We start from the raw sequence: 20,761 nt of genomic DNA, 5'->3' as shown, positions 1-20,761 counted from the left end.
TATATATATATATATATATATATATATTCAAGCAGGTTAGAAGGGAGTAAGTAGTCACGCACTTGCACACTGTTGATGTGTTCTCGATTAGGGACAACACGTTTGCGAGTTAATTGTCAATCTTGTTGAACAAGCTAACGACTTCTGAGTCAACCACTACTTTGATAAATATCCCGGAAGAAACAGCCTATTGGTAGCTGTTCTATGATCCTGGTACTTTCCTGTCGCACTATTGCGCAGAATTGTTTAGCTGAGAAATCTCATTCAGGCATCACAACAGTCATAGCAGGGGACTCTAAAGCAATGGTCAATTGGCTTATGAGAGAAACAAGCACTTATGGAGTGAGGGCATCACAGGTTAGGTGACTTTTAGATGCTCTCAGGTGGTGACACCTTTTACGCAGGAAGAGTGTTTACACAAAACGGGGCTTTCGGGGAGCAACGGTGATCTTTCTAGGGAAACGATCTTTTTCCGAGAGATGTTCCTCTTGCAGAAGATTACAGTACACGAGATAAAAGTTACACAGAGTAGATGTTGAGCAGTTGGGTAGTTGAGTAAACAATATTCATTCTTACAGGTCACTAAATCATCCTGGAGGTAATAAGAGGATGGTTAGTTTCAGTCTATTTCAGTTTTCACACTACAGCAATTGACCTTTGTGATATGATCCCAGACAACGCAGCAATCGAGCTGCTGATATTTCAATCTTAACTCAATTATCCGAGAAAGAGATAAATAGTAAAGAAAAAAAGCCCCTCGTCAACCTTTTGTGTTAACGCTGAAAACTACAAAAACATTAAATTTACAGCAGTTCCGGCACTGATGTAGAAATACCGTGAGTCACTTCCCTTTTGGTTTGCTTTTTTTCACCTTTTATTTACTGCCTTGCACCATGATTGATCATTCACACCAGAACACCGGCCTATTGATTTTGTGATTTCATATACCGCCAACCGCTTTTTCATTACATTAGACAAAAGTACATTTGTAGGTGCGAGTAGCTGATTAATGAAACAGCGTGTGACCGATTACAGGGTGCGCCACGAGGTGTATAGGGTTCATAATGTGTTGTACCGTCTCAAAACAAAGTTGAGATTATTTCCACTTTTGTTTACCATACGTCTGTTCGATAAATCAATGGCCAAAACAACAAAACATGTGGACCAGTCCCAGCACGTTTTCAGCGCCAAAAATAACCATTAGGACAACAGAACGGTAAATGCCATAAAAGTAAAAACACTGTGGTTGAAAATGACGGAAACGAGTGAGGACGTTAACGATAGGTGCTCAACAATCGCTTGCTCCTAGGTACGTCGCAGGTTTGATGTTCAGCTTCGTTCGTCTCGATCCATGTTTGATCTCTTATACAACTTCGCTTAAAATCCCATTTGACGACACAAACAGATAAAGCATAAAACGATGTTTTAACAAAATGGCTGAGCAAATTAATTCAAAATCCCAGAAAATCGCATACAACAGGTCACGCGTGGGTTGAATGAAACATAAAATAATACTAAACGGATCATCTGGTTTTCGATGCGAATCTGCGATCTCAAATCCGTCTAAGGTATACTGCTTCTACTCTGACAGTGACTGTACATTTCGAATACATTCTAGGAAAGCGGTGGCATGCTGCCCTCTTAGACAGGTCTCCCAAAATATAAACAACTGTACTTAAATTGACAGGAACTACACAACCACAGATTATTTAAACAAAACCGAAGTATCAAACGTTGTGTACTTTTGATTGCAACCTGTATACCCTTCTCAAGACAGAGTCCAGTCTACTATCGAGTCAAAAATTCAAACATTTCTGACAGCAACAACATTTCCATTCAGAAGTGTGAGAAAAATCTGATGAATTGGGGTTTTAGCTACCACGAGAAACGCTTATTACCAGCTCAAACAATCAAAATGACTATGCATGTGTTGTTTCTCACGAGTATCAAATTATTTTCTCAAAATATGTATGTATTTTTATGCGCTTTTCACCTCAGATAGAGTGGGTCCTCAAGATCACCGGGCCAGATTGGCTGAAATTGTTCACACGATTGGCCAAGATTCGTTTTTTTGTTTATGGTTGTGTGAAGTTAGCAATACACATCCGCTTGGTGAGTGTGCACTCAACCTATCTCGCAACATCACGCTGTCTGAATCTTATAGAAAGTTTGTCGTGAGGGTACTTCTACCTAATCTCCCCAGCGTGCTATCCGAACTATTGCGTTCTATAGCAGTTGTATAGCCGCGAAGTGTTATGCGTTATAATGCCTTTGTGAAGGCTTACGGTCCTGCCGTTGTATGACCTTTTTCGTATTGACTCGCTCTTAACCAAGACTGCAGGGTATGGGCCAGAAGCAGCCTGATGGAAAATGGGTTTCTTCGGTTTAAAACAGTTCCTCCCCCTAGGACACAGTGGATCGCCAGTTTCAGCTATCTAAGATAAAAAATGCAACGCTCATCCAATGGGTAAAGAGACCAATCAAGGTCATTAAAATGTATGTGACGAGGCCAGTTTTGCACAGTTTGATCAATTATCGGTGCATCACAGCTGTTGTTTGCACAATTTCTATGAAACCATCCTCGCTTCTAACAAATTTGGTGCACATTGCACCTGATTAGGATTTCACGTGCACACCCTGCGTATTGAGCCATAAACCTCACCTAATATGTCCCACAGATACATCCATGAAGTCATAGGTGGGTATTTTTCGATGTGTGGAAGTGGCGTTGCTAAAAGCTTCTCATTTTTGGTGGTTACTGCCTCAGTTACACGAAGCAAATGGCTGTAAGACTTTTCAACCCAAATTTCCACAGATATCAGGGTTTATTCCCGAGTTACTCTCGTGCAGACATCTTTCATTCTTTCTACCGAACTAGCTGGTCGCTAGCTAACAATAAGAATGATTACCATAATCACCACTCTTGTTGACACTGATGTGTCAATGGCATACAGCCGTAAATTTCATGTGATTGCAGTCATATCCCTAGAGTGAAAAAAAGGGAAAAAAGTGGGTGAGTGTAAAGACCTGATGCTGGTCTGCCGCCCACTGAGGTTCTTGCACCCCAAAGCGCTCAACCAGACAATCTGGGAGGAAACTGACAGCATGAACGCCACTGACATTTAGCAGCCATCACTTAAAATTTCCTTAGCCAAGAGTAGTATTTTCAAGAGGACATGGAGGACATACTGGAACAACAACACCCAAACTTCTTTCTCTCCCTTCTCTCAAATAAGACGTTGTTCATATCGCACCATTCTGGAGACACGTAGAACATTTCTCTGAGTAGGCTGCGTTTCGTTACACGTAGCACATGGCCGACCGACTGAATTTGATAGTGTTGGATGATTTCCGCAACTGGAGTACGTGCTGAACAAGCAAACATCCGTTTACCGATTACCGCGTTACCATTTCGTCCTAGTTAGTCGGGATAGAAAGTAGGGAATATTGTTGCCTATACAAGATTTGATCTCCTGACATGTGATATAGACGTGCTGCCGTGATTTCTCAAAGTTTGCTGAACGCACAAAAGTTTCTCTTCCGAACAGGCAAGCATTTTTGTACTGTTGACTTTTGGAAACACAGTTAACAAACCTCACGACTTCTCACAAGAACTACATCCTTTCCGTGGAAGTAATGCACTACGCATAAAGCTGGTGAAGACTCTTCGACAGCCTACGAACATTTTCGTTCTTCATGGGACTCATCAGATCAACGTAGCCCCTAAGTTTTCGTCAAACTTATGTTCTACTCGAATCCCAATGGCACGAAATTCGATTTATACATTTATATGAATACTGATTTGGTTTTGACTAGATTTCCCCTGAAACCCAGCTGAAACTCTCGTTTATGTTTTAGCAAATTCATTTAAGCCAGATTAGCGTATCACGTCTGGGCATAGTCTACATTTGGTATTTCAACTAAACTGCAGTGGTGTACAAAGACAAGAGAATCGGTAGAAAACTACGTTGTGGCCAAGTACCGGAACAAACCATTATTTCTGCTCTGCTTCAAGGATGAAGCTGAAAAGCACTGACGGCAAAACGCAATGCTTCTAAAACCTCCAAGATCCGTACCAAAACAACCCTGAGTTTTTCCTACAACAAAGTGGTTCTGAGTTTGCTTGGAACGGGGATCCTTTAAACAGGGAAAGTTTTCGGTTTCCATACAGGGCAGTTCGGCTCTATCCAGAACGGGGGACTACAAAGATTCACACTTGTTTACGAAGGGTTATGGACGGAGTGGCCAATGTGAAAAGTAGGTCGATTGTGTTACAATAAATACAATCAGTTGGTAATGGAGAATCATCAGGTGTTCAACAGCAGCCCACCCAGAGTGAAAACCGGATGTCATCAATTCACAGGAGCATACGGATCAGTCAAGCCTAGACACAAGCAAAGTCACAGGGTAATCAACCTGCACAATGGGCGTGATTATCGATAAACAGACCATTTTTCACAGTAATAATAACGAAACATTTTATGATATGCTCGTTTCAAGCTAAACGGAATGCTAACCACAAATGCTTGTATTTAGTTGTACCTGAAGCACCATTAATTTACGCAAGCAAAATCACAGCAGGCTTGGTGACAGCGTTTCAGGTGCGGGCAGTTCATTGCAAATATCCACCCATTTCGAACTTTGAACCCAACAGATAGAAATGTCTGAATGTCGGGCACAACATGCTGTTCAACAGAGTAAAGTTAAGGAAAAACAGTCGCCTTCCTGACCATTGTTGTGGTCTGCTTGTCAACATCACAGTCAGTTAAAAGCTTCCATGAAGTGCCCGAATTAAAAGCCATTTAACGGTCTGTCGGGTAAACGTCAGTATAAGCTGATCTTATATATCAAGCTTAGCTTAAGTAGCAAGGTTTCATCATAAGGCTAGGTGAGACTTCAAGATACATTCCTAGAGTAGTACTACTCACTTTTTGTCAGCATCAAGCCAATCTACATCGAAGAACCCGCACGCACTGTACAGCTGTCTCATCACCAGCAGCAGTGCGCATCTCACCAAACTCCAGGCAGCTTTGAGTCCGTGCTCAGAAGGTCATGGTTGGTTGAAGGGGTGTATCATCGACGGAAAAGGTTGTGCATGAGATAGACTGGATCGATGTCCCTGAAACGTGTCGTCCAATAGATAGTCGACACGCAACTTACTCCATGCTATTTGTCTTTTGCTTACATTTAGCTCACCACAGAATGTCAAAACTCATCATAAACTTGTCCTTGACCCTTCGAACGCTTATTGATGGTGATTTTGCGTCGAACGGACGAAGAAATTTAGTGCTCATATAATCTGCCGATCCCCTTCTTGAGTCCGTCTTTTCTTCAAATTTTACGTCAAATGATTCCCAGATATTACCATTGCTTTCTACTCAGTTTTGTAATGAACAATAACCAGGACGGTTGTCTAAAGCCATGGAGAGCACACAACAATTTTTTTTCAATTTTCAGAGGTGGAACTGAGCAGAACCTCGAAAGTGGACACTACACCCGTGTTCCCCTGTCCAATCGAATGGACCAGCAACTAAAAGGAGCAAATCCACGGTACCGGGTACGTGACAACGAACCAAGCTTACTGCAAGCGGAGAATGGTCAGGAGCCCACACAATATCCCATTCAAAATGTTGTGCGCTCCTCACATGTGAGTTTCGATCTTTGCTTGCCGAAATCTATCTATGCACTTTACACTCTATTAATTTGGTCTCACGAATAGACACCGTTAATGAGGCGGGAAGGTTTAGTCGGTAACACAGAGTTAATGATAAACGCTTTGAGGCATTGGCAAGATATTTGAAGAGGAACAAAAGCTTTCAGGTTATTCGTCCAGGCCAAGATGAGAACAAGTCAACGTGAGGAGTTGACTTAAATTTACCACAACCGGGCCAAACAAATTAGCTAACTCTAGGAATTTACTTAGAGCCAGAAGAACGGTATGGAGTATATTTTGAGATTTTCCTTCAAGACAATTCTCTTGGTGCATTGTGTTTGTCCAATAAGTTCGGAGGTTTTTGAATATTCTCTAATATTGCACGCAAGTTTTTGGACTCCATACTTATCGCATAAACCAAGTATGACTGCAAAACAAACCAAAAGAAATTTAATTATTATTCCCTATAAATTTTTAGTGAAGAGTTCTGTTGAGCTGAGCAAGTTCTACCAAACTTTAAAATGACGGACTTCCCGATTGCCCAAGTTTATTGCTATCCATCTGCACATGTTCTGTGGTATTCACATTTTGGGGCAGTGAAGCAGTGTAAACCTGACTGTTGACTTCTGAACAGTTCTGAGTTTCTGGCCAAAGCTATTGGCTAACAGTTTCATGCTTTGAACTATCCTCGGGCCTTTCGCAGCCCCTTCATTCCGTTTCACCACAAAAACGGGCAACACTTGAACATGTGGTAACTTTTGCAATCGTTTAATTTAAAACTTTTCGTGATAAGCCTAAATAATTGCTGTAAATTAGTTCCATCCTTCTTGATGTACCACTAATAATCAGGCTAACAAGAATCATTCGACAGGTCACTGCCGATTGTGTCCTCCTTTAGACTCACCAGGTTGGCTTGGTCCCAGAGATTTTCATCAATCTCATTCTATCAAACTCTATATAGGTGAAAATAAATGCCCAATTGTAAACTAATGCAGTGATACCGGGAAGCCCAACTGAATCCTTATTTCATGGCTGCATTCTTGTTTCTCCTTGCGACTCTACTGAGCGCACAACTATTGCGCTGCTGGTACGGATAAACAAAAGTCTCTCTGGGTGTGTGCGCTATGCACCGGAATCGAGATTTTGCACCAGACTGCACATCTGTAATTTTATTCCCCTTGTTGGTAAACTGGATCAGACAGTTGGTATACCGTTCGGTGGGAAGACCGGGATGAGGTTCGAATCAGTGTCTCTAACTAGACGAAGAAGCAATTGTTGTCCTTTCTGAAGAATGCAGACCTCTCTTTTCTATAGAGGAAAATGTTAATAGCGTAGATGGTCCTTGGCTTGTTCGCTGAACTGGGCATTTTGATTGCAAGCGTTTCATCACCAATAGAGGTGACATCGTCAGTGCGTTATTGAGGGTGGGTTGGTGGCTATTCCACAATCAAATTACCCTGCCCAGCGAACAAGTTAACGACCAGACTCCGCTTTGTTGCTACAGTGGTGTTGTCAGAAGTGCAATGAAGACTGTTTGAGGCTTGCCCAAAAATTCCCTGTAGAAATTTGCTCAACAATTTTGTGATTCAGATAGAGATACCAGGTGGAATATTCGCCGATCATTTTAAAACACGAGAGTAGGATAGCCGGATATGAACACTGTTCTTTAGCTGAATGTCCAGTGTGAATATTGATCTACGGGAGAGGTACGCATGACTGGTATACAGCAAAAAAGGGACAAGTGAGTGGGCGTAGCCACCAATGCATAGCCAATCCGCTGCAACTATGGGGCAAATCGAGAGCTAGCGTACGAATTCGTTTGATTTATGAATGAATGACACCTTAATTGGCCTGTGTTTCATGAGTTTACAAATCTTTGTACATGTGTAGTTAAAATGCATAGAGAATTGCAGACCCTTTCTTCCAACTGTAGTCAGGGCATTGAGGGTTAATTTCCCGCCCAATAGGGTTAAGCGATGGTCGAAAAGGATCAGGTTGTTTCTGAACTATGTAGGCTTTACCCAAGGGTATGTTATAAATGATAGTTGCGAATCATACGAATAATTGTTACGCCGACAGTTACTAAAAAAGCCAAAAGTGCCGAGACAGACGCGGAGTGGTTTGATGATCCATCGTTTAGTATGAGCATACTGTTGAGCCTGGTGAGTACTTCGCAGATGGTACTCCTCCAGGAAACACACAAAAATCGTGCCATCCCTTCTACAAAGTCTGTGGGAACTGATTTCGAGTTCTTCGGCTTTAGGATGCAAACGTTTGGAAACTCGAATTGGTTTATTTAATTTATGTCCCCTTGGTTGTGATGTAACTTTAGACTATCCTCCAATTCCGCATTTGTCAACCACTGTCCTTGGAATATTTAAAGAAGAGATGTTGTATTCCTTAGGGTTGCCGAAATCCATTTGACTTGTTCTTGTTCAGAATGTTGATGATGTTGTTGATGATGTGATAATGGAGGGCACACTATGAAACCGACGGATTATTTTTCATGATGGAAACGAAATCCCCAGTTGTGGCACGCTTTGGAGTACGATAACGTTCACTGTACTGGATCAAACAACGATTTAAATGCTTGAAGATTTCTTCAGAAGTTTCAAAGAGTCACTGCATATAGATTTCTCGGACAATAGAATGTTTCATCCCCTCCTGACAGCGAAATGATAGTAGTAAGACCGGCATTTTCTCACTTTGGTCAAATTTTACTTACAACCAATGACCTCTTACTTCTCTCATTAATGGATGGTAGTCGGTGCAGGGTTATAATGTAGCGTATTGTAAAATGGTTTGAGCAAGCTGGTCAGATGGGACATTTTGCTACTGAACATATACGTGAGTAGCATAGCAGGTCGAACAACGTTATACAAATTTTCTAATCTTTCAAGTCCAGGGACTGCTTTACATGAGCTAGGAGGCTATTTGACAACGTGATAATTTCACGCACAAGACCGTCAAGTATTCACTTTTCCAGCAGAAAATTTCGAATGGATGCACCTTAACAAACTTTCCTTGTGTTCTGTAATATGCACGCTATGGAAGCACCAGGGGACAGTGGTTCTCCGAAGGCAGGTGTTCACGACAATTTCTGAGGATGGAAAACAGAAATAAAGCTCGTGAGCCAAAGCCCAGTAAGCAAGGTTGTACATCATCAATACCTACGTATAAATCAATCAAATTGACAGACACCGTATACTACAGTTCACAGCTTAGAAGGCAAATTGTCCACTACCCGCACAGTGTTTTTCGTTGTGCTCTGGTGAATGGTTCAGCGGTTCGGTTCTGAGTAGCGTGACCGTAGAATCCAACAGTCATGATGCTCTTGATGGGCATAGAAATGGAGATCCAGCTTGTTGGTTTTTGTACATACGCAAGAAGTGAGTGTTGAATAGAGAAAGCATGCTTTTCAGGGCTTGCGCCAAAGTGCAGTACAAGTGGTGCATGCTTCACATCGTCAGTTCTGTTGGTTGTCTGGATATAGCAGCAGCTGATTCGAAATCGTGCGTGAAAAAGTTTCGAAGTTGAGAAAATCATGTAACTTTGCTGAATTTCGACTTTTCAAAGGAAAAGTAACGCATTTAAGCAATTCGGCATTTTCAAGTTATTAATTTGGTTCTGACGCTACGAAAGAAGGTCCAACGTCTGTATTTTTGAAGAGGGTTGACCAAAATATTAGTATATGGAGCATTGTCAGGATAATCTGCCAAGATGACGAGATAACCTGCCACTTTGCGAATTGTCTGCGTGAAATTGACCCCCAGATACACAGAATCGGTTTCACAACGTATCAAATAATGCTATCCAATAGCAGTTGTACTGGTGGCCATTTTGGTATTTTAAGAAAGCTGTTAGCCCCTCATGAAGCCAAAAAAAACAAACAGACAGACTAGGGTTAGAGTTGGAAATATCTTAGTTCCAAGGAGTGCGTGACGGATGAACCCACAAATGCCATGTGTCGCAAATAGGCTGGGTAGAGTCAGATGTTGTCTACACAACCGAGTATTTTATTACCATTTGTGTGGAAGGCAATTCAGCGATGCGCATTTTTCGTCTGGGTTTCGTTATTTGGAAAACACTAACACTCCAGCGACCGAATGTAAAAACAACGGAATTCTTATTGACGTTGTAGTGTTTTGTATCAACGGTTCCTCACTGGTCATCCTGTCGACCCGCCTGGAATCAGTAGCTTTGCACGTGATATACGCATGCCTCTTCACATGACCTTGAGTGACGAAAGAGATGCTATCTCTGCGCTATCAGCTGACCTTCATTTCGTGTTTGAACTTGAGAGCCTTATGGAAGCGGCACGAATGCGTGAAGCTCGTCAGATGTATTCTCTCATACATTGTTTTCCGAGACCGGCGGTAGCATTACTTCTACAGAAAAACCAACCACGTGCACAATTCTAGTGAAATAAGCCTGACAAAAATTTTGCAGTTTTCGGTGTGAGCATTTTTCTTCAAACAATTACTTCACATTGCAGCAAAAACAACCACTGAAAAAGGTCGCTACAGCTTAAAAAATGATGCTTTATGGATGAAGAAATGGTAAATAAATTGGGCTTAGATGTTGGTGTGTATGGTATGATTATCGCTGGTTCGTACGAGGTACATGCATTCTTTAATGACGCATTACCCAATTTGCTCAAGGGTCTCTGAAACATCACAAATACACAGGTACTGTAACCTAGGATTAACGAATTGGTAGCACGATTTCCAGACGTGTTTTTGTTTGCATCATACGAATAATCATGCTCACATCACTCTCGTTTGAACAGCCGTCTTCCTGTCCTGACGCAATTACTCTGTCTAGTCTACACGAAAAGGGGAAGCTCCGGATTAGAGTTTCGCTGTTATAAGAGTGCATATCCTTGGTCATCTCGGATGCAAATGAGAGTATTTGACGGGATCACACTATGTTGGTTCGGAACAGACCCCGGTATCCACCTACACCTAAGATATAAATGTCAGCGAACTCGTATTTGGCACACTTAGGCCTCATTTTTCGAAGTTACAAACTTAAAATAACAAATTCTTGAAAACCGACGCTGATGTCACTGGTTTCGTTAGACACGGTTGATCTAGTCAATCATGTTTTTGTTTAAAAATAATTCGTTTACTTTGTCTAATAATGTTTCGGGAGGGTGGAAGTATTTTACAGTTGTACTGTGAAACACCCGCACTTGCACTGCAACATCACTTTTCTTTCGCCATAAATCTGGGCCATCTATCGCTTTCGTCTTCCACGAATTTTTCTAACAGGGTACAAGTGAGATATACTGCATGTTGTTGTTTGATACATTATTTTGTATCACCTCATCGTCCACACTATGCACACTTTCAGCACATTTCATTTGCTTCATCCAGTAAATTTTATTTTCAGCCGTGAACCAACCCTCCCCCGTTTTACGAAGCCACTTACGCCTTATGAACAATGGAATAGTTGTTCCTTTTTTCGCGGATCGTAGGTCATGTGTAATTGAATCAGCCTTCACATCTGAAGGGCACTTTGATCACAAATTTGTTCCGTAGAAGGCAGAATACCCATCAGCAATTAAGGTATGTTTAGAATTTGAACACTTGTTTAAACTGTCCTCCTCCTCGTTATTCCATAGGAAGAAAAAAGAACAGGGGATACGAATTTCAGTATTATTAGATATTGGCTGCCATGGCTTTATTCAGCTGCGTCGGAGTTTAAACAAAGAGGTTCTGAGATACTTGACAAACACGCTGTCGGTAGTCCACCGGCTCAAATTGATAGTTGAGCAAAGAAGCACTGAACACTGTTCATAATGCTCAATACCTCAACCCACCGTCTCATAACTGGCCTGATTATGTCAACTGCCCCGCATCATCTAACAGTGTTCATCCCATGTATCAAACAGAGTCGAGTGGGCATGGTAGTGATGTGTTGTCGGAAAATGAAAAAAAAAACGGAAATATTCCCTAAGGAAACAATCCCGGCTCTGGGGAAATCACAGTGCACAGATCGAGGCGCAAAGGAATCTACTCACGGGAGACCAAAAATTGAGAGTATCCACTACCAGTGAAAGGAAGAAGGCCTTTGCCACGGAGTTATTTATTAGAAAACACTAAGTGAACTTCTACAGACTATTGGACAAGGAAGCATAACTCTCATAAGCATCTTGTTTACAAAAACTGAATATCCATCTTCTCCTCGAACGCGTCTTCCTGGATACTCATTGACTGTCGCTTGAATGTAAACGAACACTGCAAAACAATTCCACAAATTCCGTAATGAAACTCACTTGCCAATAAATGCGAGGCGGATGTATTAGAAAACCATATACTACTCGCCGGCCTCACCAGTAGTATCCACCGTTACACGAATGCGAGGCGGCCTCACCAGTAGTATCCACCGTTACACCAGTATGCCTTTTAAGGCAGTTTCTCAAACAAGCAGGAATAGTTGTGCAAACCAAAAATCCTCCGACTTGTTGCAGGAGAGCACAGCCCGATGTTGGTGATTTAGTGACTGGTGGTTGTTCTGTCAGAAACGGTATCGATTACAAAGCAAACATCCATTCTTTACCATTGGTTCTGCCAAGTACAACACTTGTGGGCTATTAGGTGAGAAAAACAAACCACGCGGAGGCCGTAATAATACAGACTTTCCATGTTTACAATAGTCCTACAACTGTGCATCAAAATCACTGGAAAACTGCAGGTTCAGACAAAAACATTCCTGGGCACAACGTTTCTTAAACGTGGCAGTTGGGTGGTCTATTCTGGAATTGCTTAGTATTTTCACCGAGCAATGGAGGCATTTGGCAGCAGAGTACCCTAAAACGGGAAGTAAATGGCGGCCCAATAATTTTTCACCTCAAACAGTTTGCCATTGATTGCAAGCGCCTTCACTTCAGTTTTCATTCTTGCGAGAAATTTCAAAACCTGAAATAAAAGCCCGAAAACCAGTATAATTTTTGCGACCACGATGTGGATTGCCATGTGTGACACATGATCTGTAGTGGCTTTTGTCAAACTCGCAACAATCAACTTAACTTTCAGGAAAAATGGACGCGGTACAGTCAGTTTGAGGAGGTATTTGGAATCAGTGGCGGCTGTTCCATCGGATCTACCAGCTACTAATAGGTGGTATACTTCGAGACATTGGTTTGCATTTTTATAGGTTATGAGCCAGGAAATTGAAAGAAGCTGCACACTTTCCTGAACTGTGAGATAAATTTTAAATCGCCTGAACCGTTTGGATCTTAAAATACCCTCACCACTGTTGTGCACCACTCTTCAAATGCACACCGTGTTCTCTCATCCTCGTGAATGTTCGTCTTCCAAAAAAGTTGATGAGAAATCGCCACCATTTTCCCTATTTGTATGTGTTGTGTGGTTAAACAGTATTTGACGATGGCTGGCTGTTATTGGTTGGTATTTCATTTTATAATTATAGGATGGTTCAACATTGCTCATGCTGTTCCATGCAACGCGGAATGGGGAATATTGGTGAAACCGAGGAGTCGAAACCTCCTCTATTCTGAAAACCTCCTGGGCACACTGATTTTTTATGCATTTTTATGGTTTTGCTTTACAGTGCCTAAGACAACAATCTAGAGCCTCTCAGTTGGAAGTGTAGGGGAGAGTTAGACAGCGGTATTCATCCAACTTGGTTTGAAGGGATGTAGTTAGCCTTCAAATGGCTCACTGGCCTAAGGCTTTTTGCCCTTTTGGTGATCGCTTTTGCGCGGATAGCATTAAGTTGATGTATTCATAGCCAGTTAGTGGCTCATCCAAGGGAACTGGCTTTTAAAGCGTAGTGAGATAGGGTTGTCCCCTTCTGGAGCGGTATCCAGGGGTAGACGAACACTGTTCTCCCTAGCAATGTAGTCCATGCGGGGGCGGGATTGACACGAATTGTTTCAGTGCGTCAGATAAGATAAAGGTGGCTTGGGGATGATTTCTTTGAAGCAGCCAATTGTATTCGTACTGGGTACTGATTGGGTATGTAAGACCGTCATGGAAAACTTCAAGGGGTTGGTAGCTTTGGGATTCAAGCTTGATATATGCCATTACTGACTAGTAATGAGCTCTTTGGGGAGAACCGGCAGTTTATTCAGAAGTATTCTTTAAGAATCAGTGAATCTGTTAACCGGAAGAAGTTAAGTGGTGGCGGTAACACGAGGTAACACAGAGTTGCCTATGGAATCTAATGTGTCTGTAAACTACCCTCGATGTAGTCCGGGTAACATACGTAACTGCGAAGCAACCATACTTAAATAAAAATATACGGCGTATACGCTCAATATAAGGACATTTGGGTTAGAAAATATCCGTTCGAAAACACAAATCCTCCAGTGAGAAAACAGTATATGAGTGATCAAATAAGTCGGTTTTTCTTGGGATAAGATACAGATATAAAGCACATGAGTTAGCACTTTTTTTGAGAATTTTGACGGGGAATGAAGTCGAAACGCTGGATCGCCAGCAACCTTTGAAGTGAACTTAATTATGGGTGAATTCCATGAAGACAATGTGGTGGGTGTGCGGGAACAATTGTACTGGTTGAAACAGATTAGCCGCAAGCACTTGACATTCTTAACTGATACACCCTATGTAGGTTGTGTAATGCTGAAAAACCATAAAAAATATGTAAAGCGAAACAAAGACTTATTTGTTTGGAGCGAGTGATGGCGGCAGCTCAAAGCTTTGAGCCCCACCTTTCGTTGAATTTTTCCACATTTAAACTACTATTTTTAGGTTAGTAGCTGTTTAAAAATGCAGTGAGGTGGTTCACATGAACCACTTCTGGAGTGCCGAATGTAGATAAAAGAGCGCAAGCAAACACCGACAATATCCTGTATGAGAATGTTGGTTTTCCTTTTGATCATTTGTTGGGAAAAGCCCACTCACACCTGTCAATTTTATTACTACATTTATTCTTCAACCCACATTTTCCGTGTTAAAATTGAGGGCACCGCTGCACGTCGAGATTGGTCCAGTTAATTTTAAGACTGCCTCCCGTTCAAAGATAGCTGACACTCTGAGAGTCTTGGCAAAACTGAGCTCGCCAGACTGTGCTGTATGGTATAACTAGGACCTAAAATAATCTAAAAGATTGTGAATTTTGCAATATATATATATATATATATATAACTGATGATATACGTGGTCGAATGCAAAGGGAACTATTACGTGAGTTGACTATTCACAATGCAGTTTCAATCAAACCCTTGAATATGAGAATAACTAGGCATTCTTTCACGTCACCACTTTCACCCAGCAGTGAATAAATGTCTAACGTTTTTTAATCAACCACTGTAACTAACATTAATATCTATATTACGTTACATTTTCTTCTACTTCAGACCCAGAAAAGCTATATTTCGCGATCGTATAGTACATACGATAATGTAAGTCTTGAAACGGAGGAGGATCCAGCTATGCCAGGACATATGCAAACAGATGCGGTAACCGAACCGGCGAATGAGTCTGAGGCCACAACGCATCTTCTGGCTTGTGATAACGCGGATTACGGCACCACGAACAACTGCGAAACGAGTGAAGTAGTTGACACCAGCGTCTGGGATTCTAATACAAGTGGGCAACATACGGAACCAGATTAAAGCTTCACAATATAGCTGACCAGTGGGCCGAAATCAACGTGCAATCAATGTACTCTCTCAAGCTCTTTCATTTACTTCTATGTTTTGAGAGGTTGACTGCGATCCCGTATGCCTACTTTTGTTTCGCTTTCCTTATCATTCTTGGGAAAAACGGATAAAACGGCAGATCATAGAACATTCAAAGAGCACAATCAGTGAAGTTTCTTCGGTGATCTGTCAATTTTCCTTTCGTATATAAACTGCTGCAAACCACGCTCCATATCTGTAATGGCAGTCGACTAAACCGGTTGTCATACATATCACCGGTTATTGTCATGTACTTTCAAAAGAGACAGACGTACTGTACATAGATATCTATCGAATGAAAGTGAGAGCGGTGAGGAATACAGGCGTTCTGTTTGACGTGCATGGTAAAGGTGGTCTGGCTTTAAGAACCCTCGAATCAAACATGTTCCATAAATTTTCTTCATAGACATATCTAGATATGAACTATGAGACACTGGGATAAATAGCTAGATTTTGTTAACATAACTGCCTTGGTAGAACGGAGATCAACAAATTGCTTTAGTGAGCGCTCAGTTTCAGGGGCGCAGTTTCTGGTACGAAAAATCGTGAATCCCGATCCCTTCAAGACAAGATGAAAACTCACAACAACGTCATCTAATAAGTGGAATTACTAGGCTTACATTTTGTCTTCCGCTATGTAGATTCGGTTCACTTCAATATGGGAATGTACCCGGCAATTAGCTTGTGAATAAACGATGTTAGGTGATAACTAATATCTCCGAGATGTGCTTGATACAGATCTTAACCACAGAAAGCAAACCTATTGCCGTAAAAATGGGGGGAGTAGGTTATCAGCCATCCAGGATGCTTTGGTGGAGAAGGCGGATTGATTTCGAATTCCTTGGACTTTCCGACTTTTCCAAAATTTCCATTTCATGGCCAGCTATGCCCTAGTGCACACGAGCATAATTTAACTAGCAACAATAAGATGCTACGTGCTAATCATATTAATTACCAGGGCGTATGCAGTCACTCCAAAGAGCGCAGCTCCAGGAATAATTTCTTCCTTAATGAGACTCATCAAGAGTCACATCCATTTCCGCTACACCAGATAGGTGAACCAGTCGGTGAGCACGTGATCATGTCGTCAACAATCTGACACAACCTACTAAGGGTTCGCGTCGTCATTCATTCTGCTCGCAACTGGCGGATCCCCGTAAGAATGGAAGGCACAATGTAGACAGGCTTCCCGACACCTGGTGTGGCCGAGCTTTTTAAGAATTAGGCATATATTCTCCAGAAACCTACGTTTATGGCCTCGTAGTTCTCACGTCCTCAGCGAGGAGTGCGGATTATTTGGACAAAACATTCAATTCATTCAGCTGTGGTCATATGTGCAACCCAGGTGGCATAATCATGTGCCGAAAGAAATCGACGTTATCTACGCTGTCCAAGCCAAGAGACAGGTCGGTTATGACATAACGGAAGGAGAATGAAAGGGACCGCGCTAAGTCTGGGTGCTACTGGCACTGAGTGCGTTCCCGGATGGAAGTCATGTGAAACTATCAGTCACATCGCAAGGTACGGCTGCTAGCCAAAGTCACCGGTGTTCCGGCCATAAATTCATATCCAGATAGTCTGAGTGATGTCTGAACGTGTGAGCGTTCGACTGCTCTTCGTGCGTCAAATCATCCTTTTTGTCATACGGAGGTATCTAACTGAACTGACAATGCTTCACCAATGTACCCGTATTCTCACGCTGGTTTTCGTTCTCAATTGCGGCCATCACGGGATAGTACAGATCAACAACTGTCTAGAGCCACTATCACCGTACGCATCACTAGTTAGTGCGAAATCATCCTTGTGAATTTAATTATTCAGCCTTTGCCAATAAGAACACTAGGTGACTGAATACTTGGAAATGAATGCAACTTGAACCATGGACCACATTCAGGCTGTTAATAGACGGTCTGAAGTGGCTGCTTGCGAACTTTAGTGGCCTGCGAAAAATCGACCGTAACCAAAGACGTAACACGGTATTCATTTTCTTCTCTTCCGATTCCGAAGCTCAATTTACCCCGGGCCATGAATATTCAGGAGTCACGGAGAATTCAATAATTTCTACTTGGCCGTCTCCAGTCGCACTTAAGTTGTTCTCAAACTTCGCAGCAAATGGGTATATAGTAGACCTTGGAGTATACCTGTACTTAGACGGGCAGACAGCATCCTATAGAATTGCGCGTGATTTAGTTTGGTTTGCTATTGGTGTGACGTGAGAAAGGAATGGATTTACGACAGCGGAAGTTGCAGTCGGACATCTATGATGATTCGGGAGAACATTTGTGTTAGGAGTCAATTAGTTGCATGCGACGGAAAAAGCGGTCTTCTCGTAAATCGGAACTCCTCGCGATAATCTTTTTGTACTGATTCGTGAAAAGCAAGTCGAATAAATGTCAACGTCACAAGCTACTCCGCCACGCTACTGAAATAGTAGTTGCTCGTCGAAATTTAGTCATCAGAACTTTTCACACAAGGGTATGGATGTTGAGCCTGACAAAAATATATGACATCAATTAATGAAGCCGGCATCCGTTTACAGTTTGGGCCAACCAAACTGAACGGAGGCGATGAACCCTGGTGCAGAAACCGTCACATGCGGCTTGCGCTGAGATGTATGGGCCATAAAATCAGAGAATGAACGGGGACACTTCTAATGATCAACTGATGGCGTACACTTTTCTGGTGTGGACGACTGAAAATTTGAAACACAAAAGGCATGCGAAAGGTGCTCAGCTGGCCCGCAGCACACATAAACTTCACCTAGCCGCACACATGTGGCTAGTTAGTACTAGTCATAGTTCTCCCTGGTCTATTCAACGATGGTCACAGACAGCCTACTCCAGCATCAATAAGAACTCAAGGCACCGCAATGTCTACAGCGTTAAGGTGCGTGATTCGAACGAATGCATGATATATATATATATATATATATATATATATATGCCGAGCCCACAGACAGAAGTAGTAAGCAGTACCATCCAACAGAGTAAAGCACCACACAATGCAGCGAAATGCGGTGCAGTATACTAGAAATTACAGCGAAAAAATTGTTACACAATTCATTATGGATATGAAGTACCAATGAACAGATGTGGACAATCCGAAAACCCAAACCGTAGGACCTGATTGGAAAAAAATATTGAGGGCTGCGACTGACCCACCGGTAGTAAAGCTGACACACACCCAGAGGAAATCAACTAAAGCTACAACAGGGTTCCCTGCAACTTCAAACATCGTGCTACTTGATGGTCAAATAGAAAGTTCACACCGCAAGGGGCGCATGCTGCACCACCTGGACGCTCTGTGCGAACTCAAATATTATCTGAAGGAGCTCAAATATTCGAATTTTTACCATGTACTCACGATCCGTTTATCGCCGAACAAAACTGGTGAGTGAAGGTTGACTAGTCGGAAATTTGTCCGCCAGACAGATGTTTCATAAAGTTGTGGCTGTCGATCAGAATGATAACAGTTAGACATGCGTGCCAGGCGTTCGGTATTCCTGTAACCAAACGACACAATATTTGTTCGATATAAGAATGGCCATTCTGAGGCGTGTAAGGTGCTGCTATGTTTGAGATAATGAAGTTGCGACTCAAAACGGAGTAAGGAGTTTACGGATGTATAAGGGCTTTATTTTCCAGTCACAAGTCACAAAAAGACCAAGTAATTGAATGAGTGTACCGTTGATGTGTTGAGAAAACTAACAAGCTACTCAGGATTGCGTAGGCTTTTCTTGATCGTGAGCGAATCACTACCTGGTCCTCTCCTCTATGTTCGGAAAGAGACACTTTTGTGTACGCGACATCCTCATGGGTGTTGACTGTTATTCCATTAAGCGTTTCATGTTTTGAACGATAATGGCAATGGCCTGCTATGAAAGTCCATTGAGAGTGCAAACACAGAGTTCATACAGTCGTCGAATCAAAGACCAAACGGATAATGTGATACTCATTTGACTGGTTGGCGGCTGTCAGTTGTCGCATCTTGTTCCGAAATCAGCCAAAGATAGCATATGAAACTATCAGTGTTAGTTTCGTTTAGGCTCGAGTGTCGTGCTGCGGATGCAGAGCTTTCCGTGCTAGAATGTACGAGGAATTTGACAGCGCACGGGATTCATGCCGTGGATATATTGGGTCGCCCAAACATTCTCCTACTGACAAACCACACTTCTCATAGGGTTCTTGGGACATCCAAGACAGTCCAGTACAGGTTCCGGCCTTCTTGTGCTCACAAGGTAGGGGAGTTCCCGATTTTCCGTCAACCTTGTTTCATTTTAATACCGAATTCTAGTAACTGACGGAGAATTAATTTGCTATCAACTGGACAGCCAAATGAATTCCAGATGAATCTCTCGTTCACGATATTTTCAGCTGTCTTGGGCATCATACCAACGGAAACATGAGGCGGTCTTAATACATTACGTCCAGTTGACGAATACCACAGACATCAACTTAATTTGCAAATGAGTAGTACATTTCACCATGTCTCTTCGTTACAACAGAGAAGGGGGAATACGGTTTTAGAACTTCAAAAAGTCGAAGCTGCCTTTTTTATTAGATAAGAGTATGTTGCAAGTACGGGATGCTGCGTCCAAGGATTCGGTTTACTCGTTTCTTCATTAACATAGCCCGCATTTTACGGAAAAACAGACTCGAGGAGAAAAGAACATTTCAAAAAAGGAAAATTCAAGTGTCTCCACTGAGACCATGCAACCATTTCTCGTAATGAAATTTAATCCAATGACAGATTTTCTCCCTGCTACTGTGGCTAGAAAGTAAGTGTGTTGTAAACGTATTCATGAAAAACGCCTCACTATGGCACGAATCATCATTGACCGGAATATGGACCGTAAACAGACAGGGGTTGCCCATGTAACTCAGTCAAATGTGAAGGTAATATGAATTAAGTTGCCTATTTATTTGAACGGAGAGTAGCACTACAGGGTACAGGTACTACTGAGTAGCTACAAAAAGCTAGCATCACACATTCGCGTAAACGCATGACGCAGTTAACACTTTAGTGGTTGCAAATGTAAGATAACTAGGTGTATCCTGGACGAGATTTATATCAGCACGGATAAAATGGACAAATGTGGCAGCGGATGCAAACCTCGACGGGAGGATAACCTACTTACTGTACCTGACCCGCATAGTCGTATGTCAGGTGTCTTGGAGACAAATACACTCATTTGAAAATCAACTTGGTTTTCACCGGAGACTCAAATAAATCTCCCGCTTATGATGCTATTCAACTGAACGTGCTCCACAAAGGCCGCCTCATGTTTCAGTTGGTACGACATTCGAGACATCACAGTGTATTTTCGGAGAGCTTTCAGCAACCTTGTGAGTAGTTCCTTTATGAAAAGACATCTTGGAGATTCAGTACAAATGGTGTCCCAAGCCTTACCTTGCATTTTCTCCGTAACACGGCCG

At 42.2% G+C, this 20,761-nt stretch overlaps 1 protein-coding gene across 1 annotated transcript; it reads left to right on the top strand.

Moving 5' to 3' along the window:
* Positions 1-454: 454 nt before the first annotated feature.
* Positions 455-15,643, top strand: T265_05574 (hypothetical protein; the record flags this gene model as incomplete). Its single annotated transcript, XM_009170615.1, has 3 exons — positions 455-836; positions 5,458-5,647; positions 15,003-15,643. 2 exons carry the CDS (start codon positions 5,519-5,521, stop codon positions 15,258-15,260), a joined length of 387 nt encoding a protein of 128 aa, XP_009168879.1.
* Between the last annotated feature and the right edge of the window lie 5,118 nt (positions 15,644-20,761).

Source organism: Opisthorchis viverrini (genome assembly GCF_000715545.1).
Source record: "Opisthorchis viverrini unplaced genomic scaffold opera_v5_104, whole genome shotgun sequence".
NCBI lineage: Eukaryota > Metazoa > Platyhelminthes > Trematoda > Opisthorchiida > Opisthorchiidae > Opisthorchis > Opisthorchis viverrini.
Note: the sequence above shows the minus strand (reverse complement) of the source record. Positions and strands in the feature narration are given on the sequence as shown.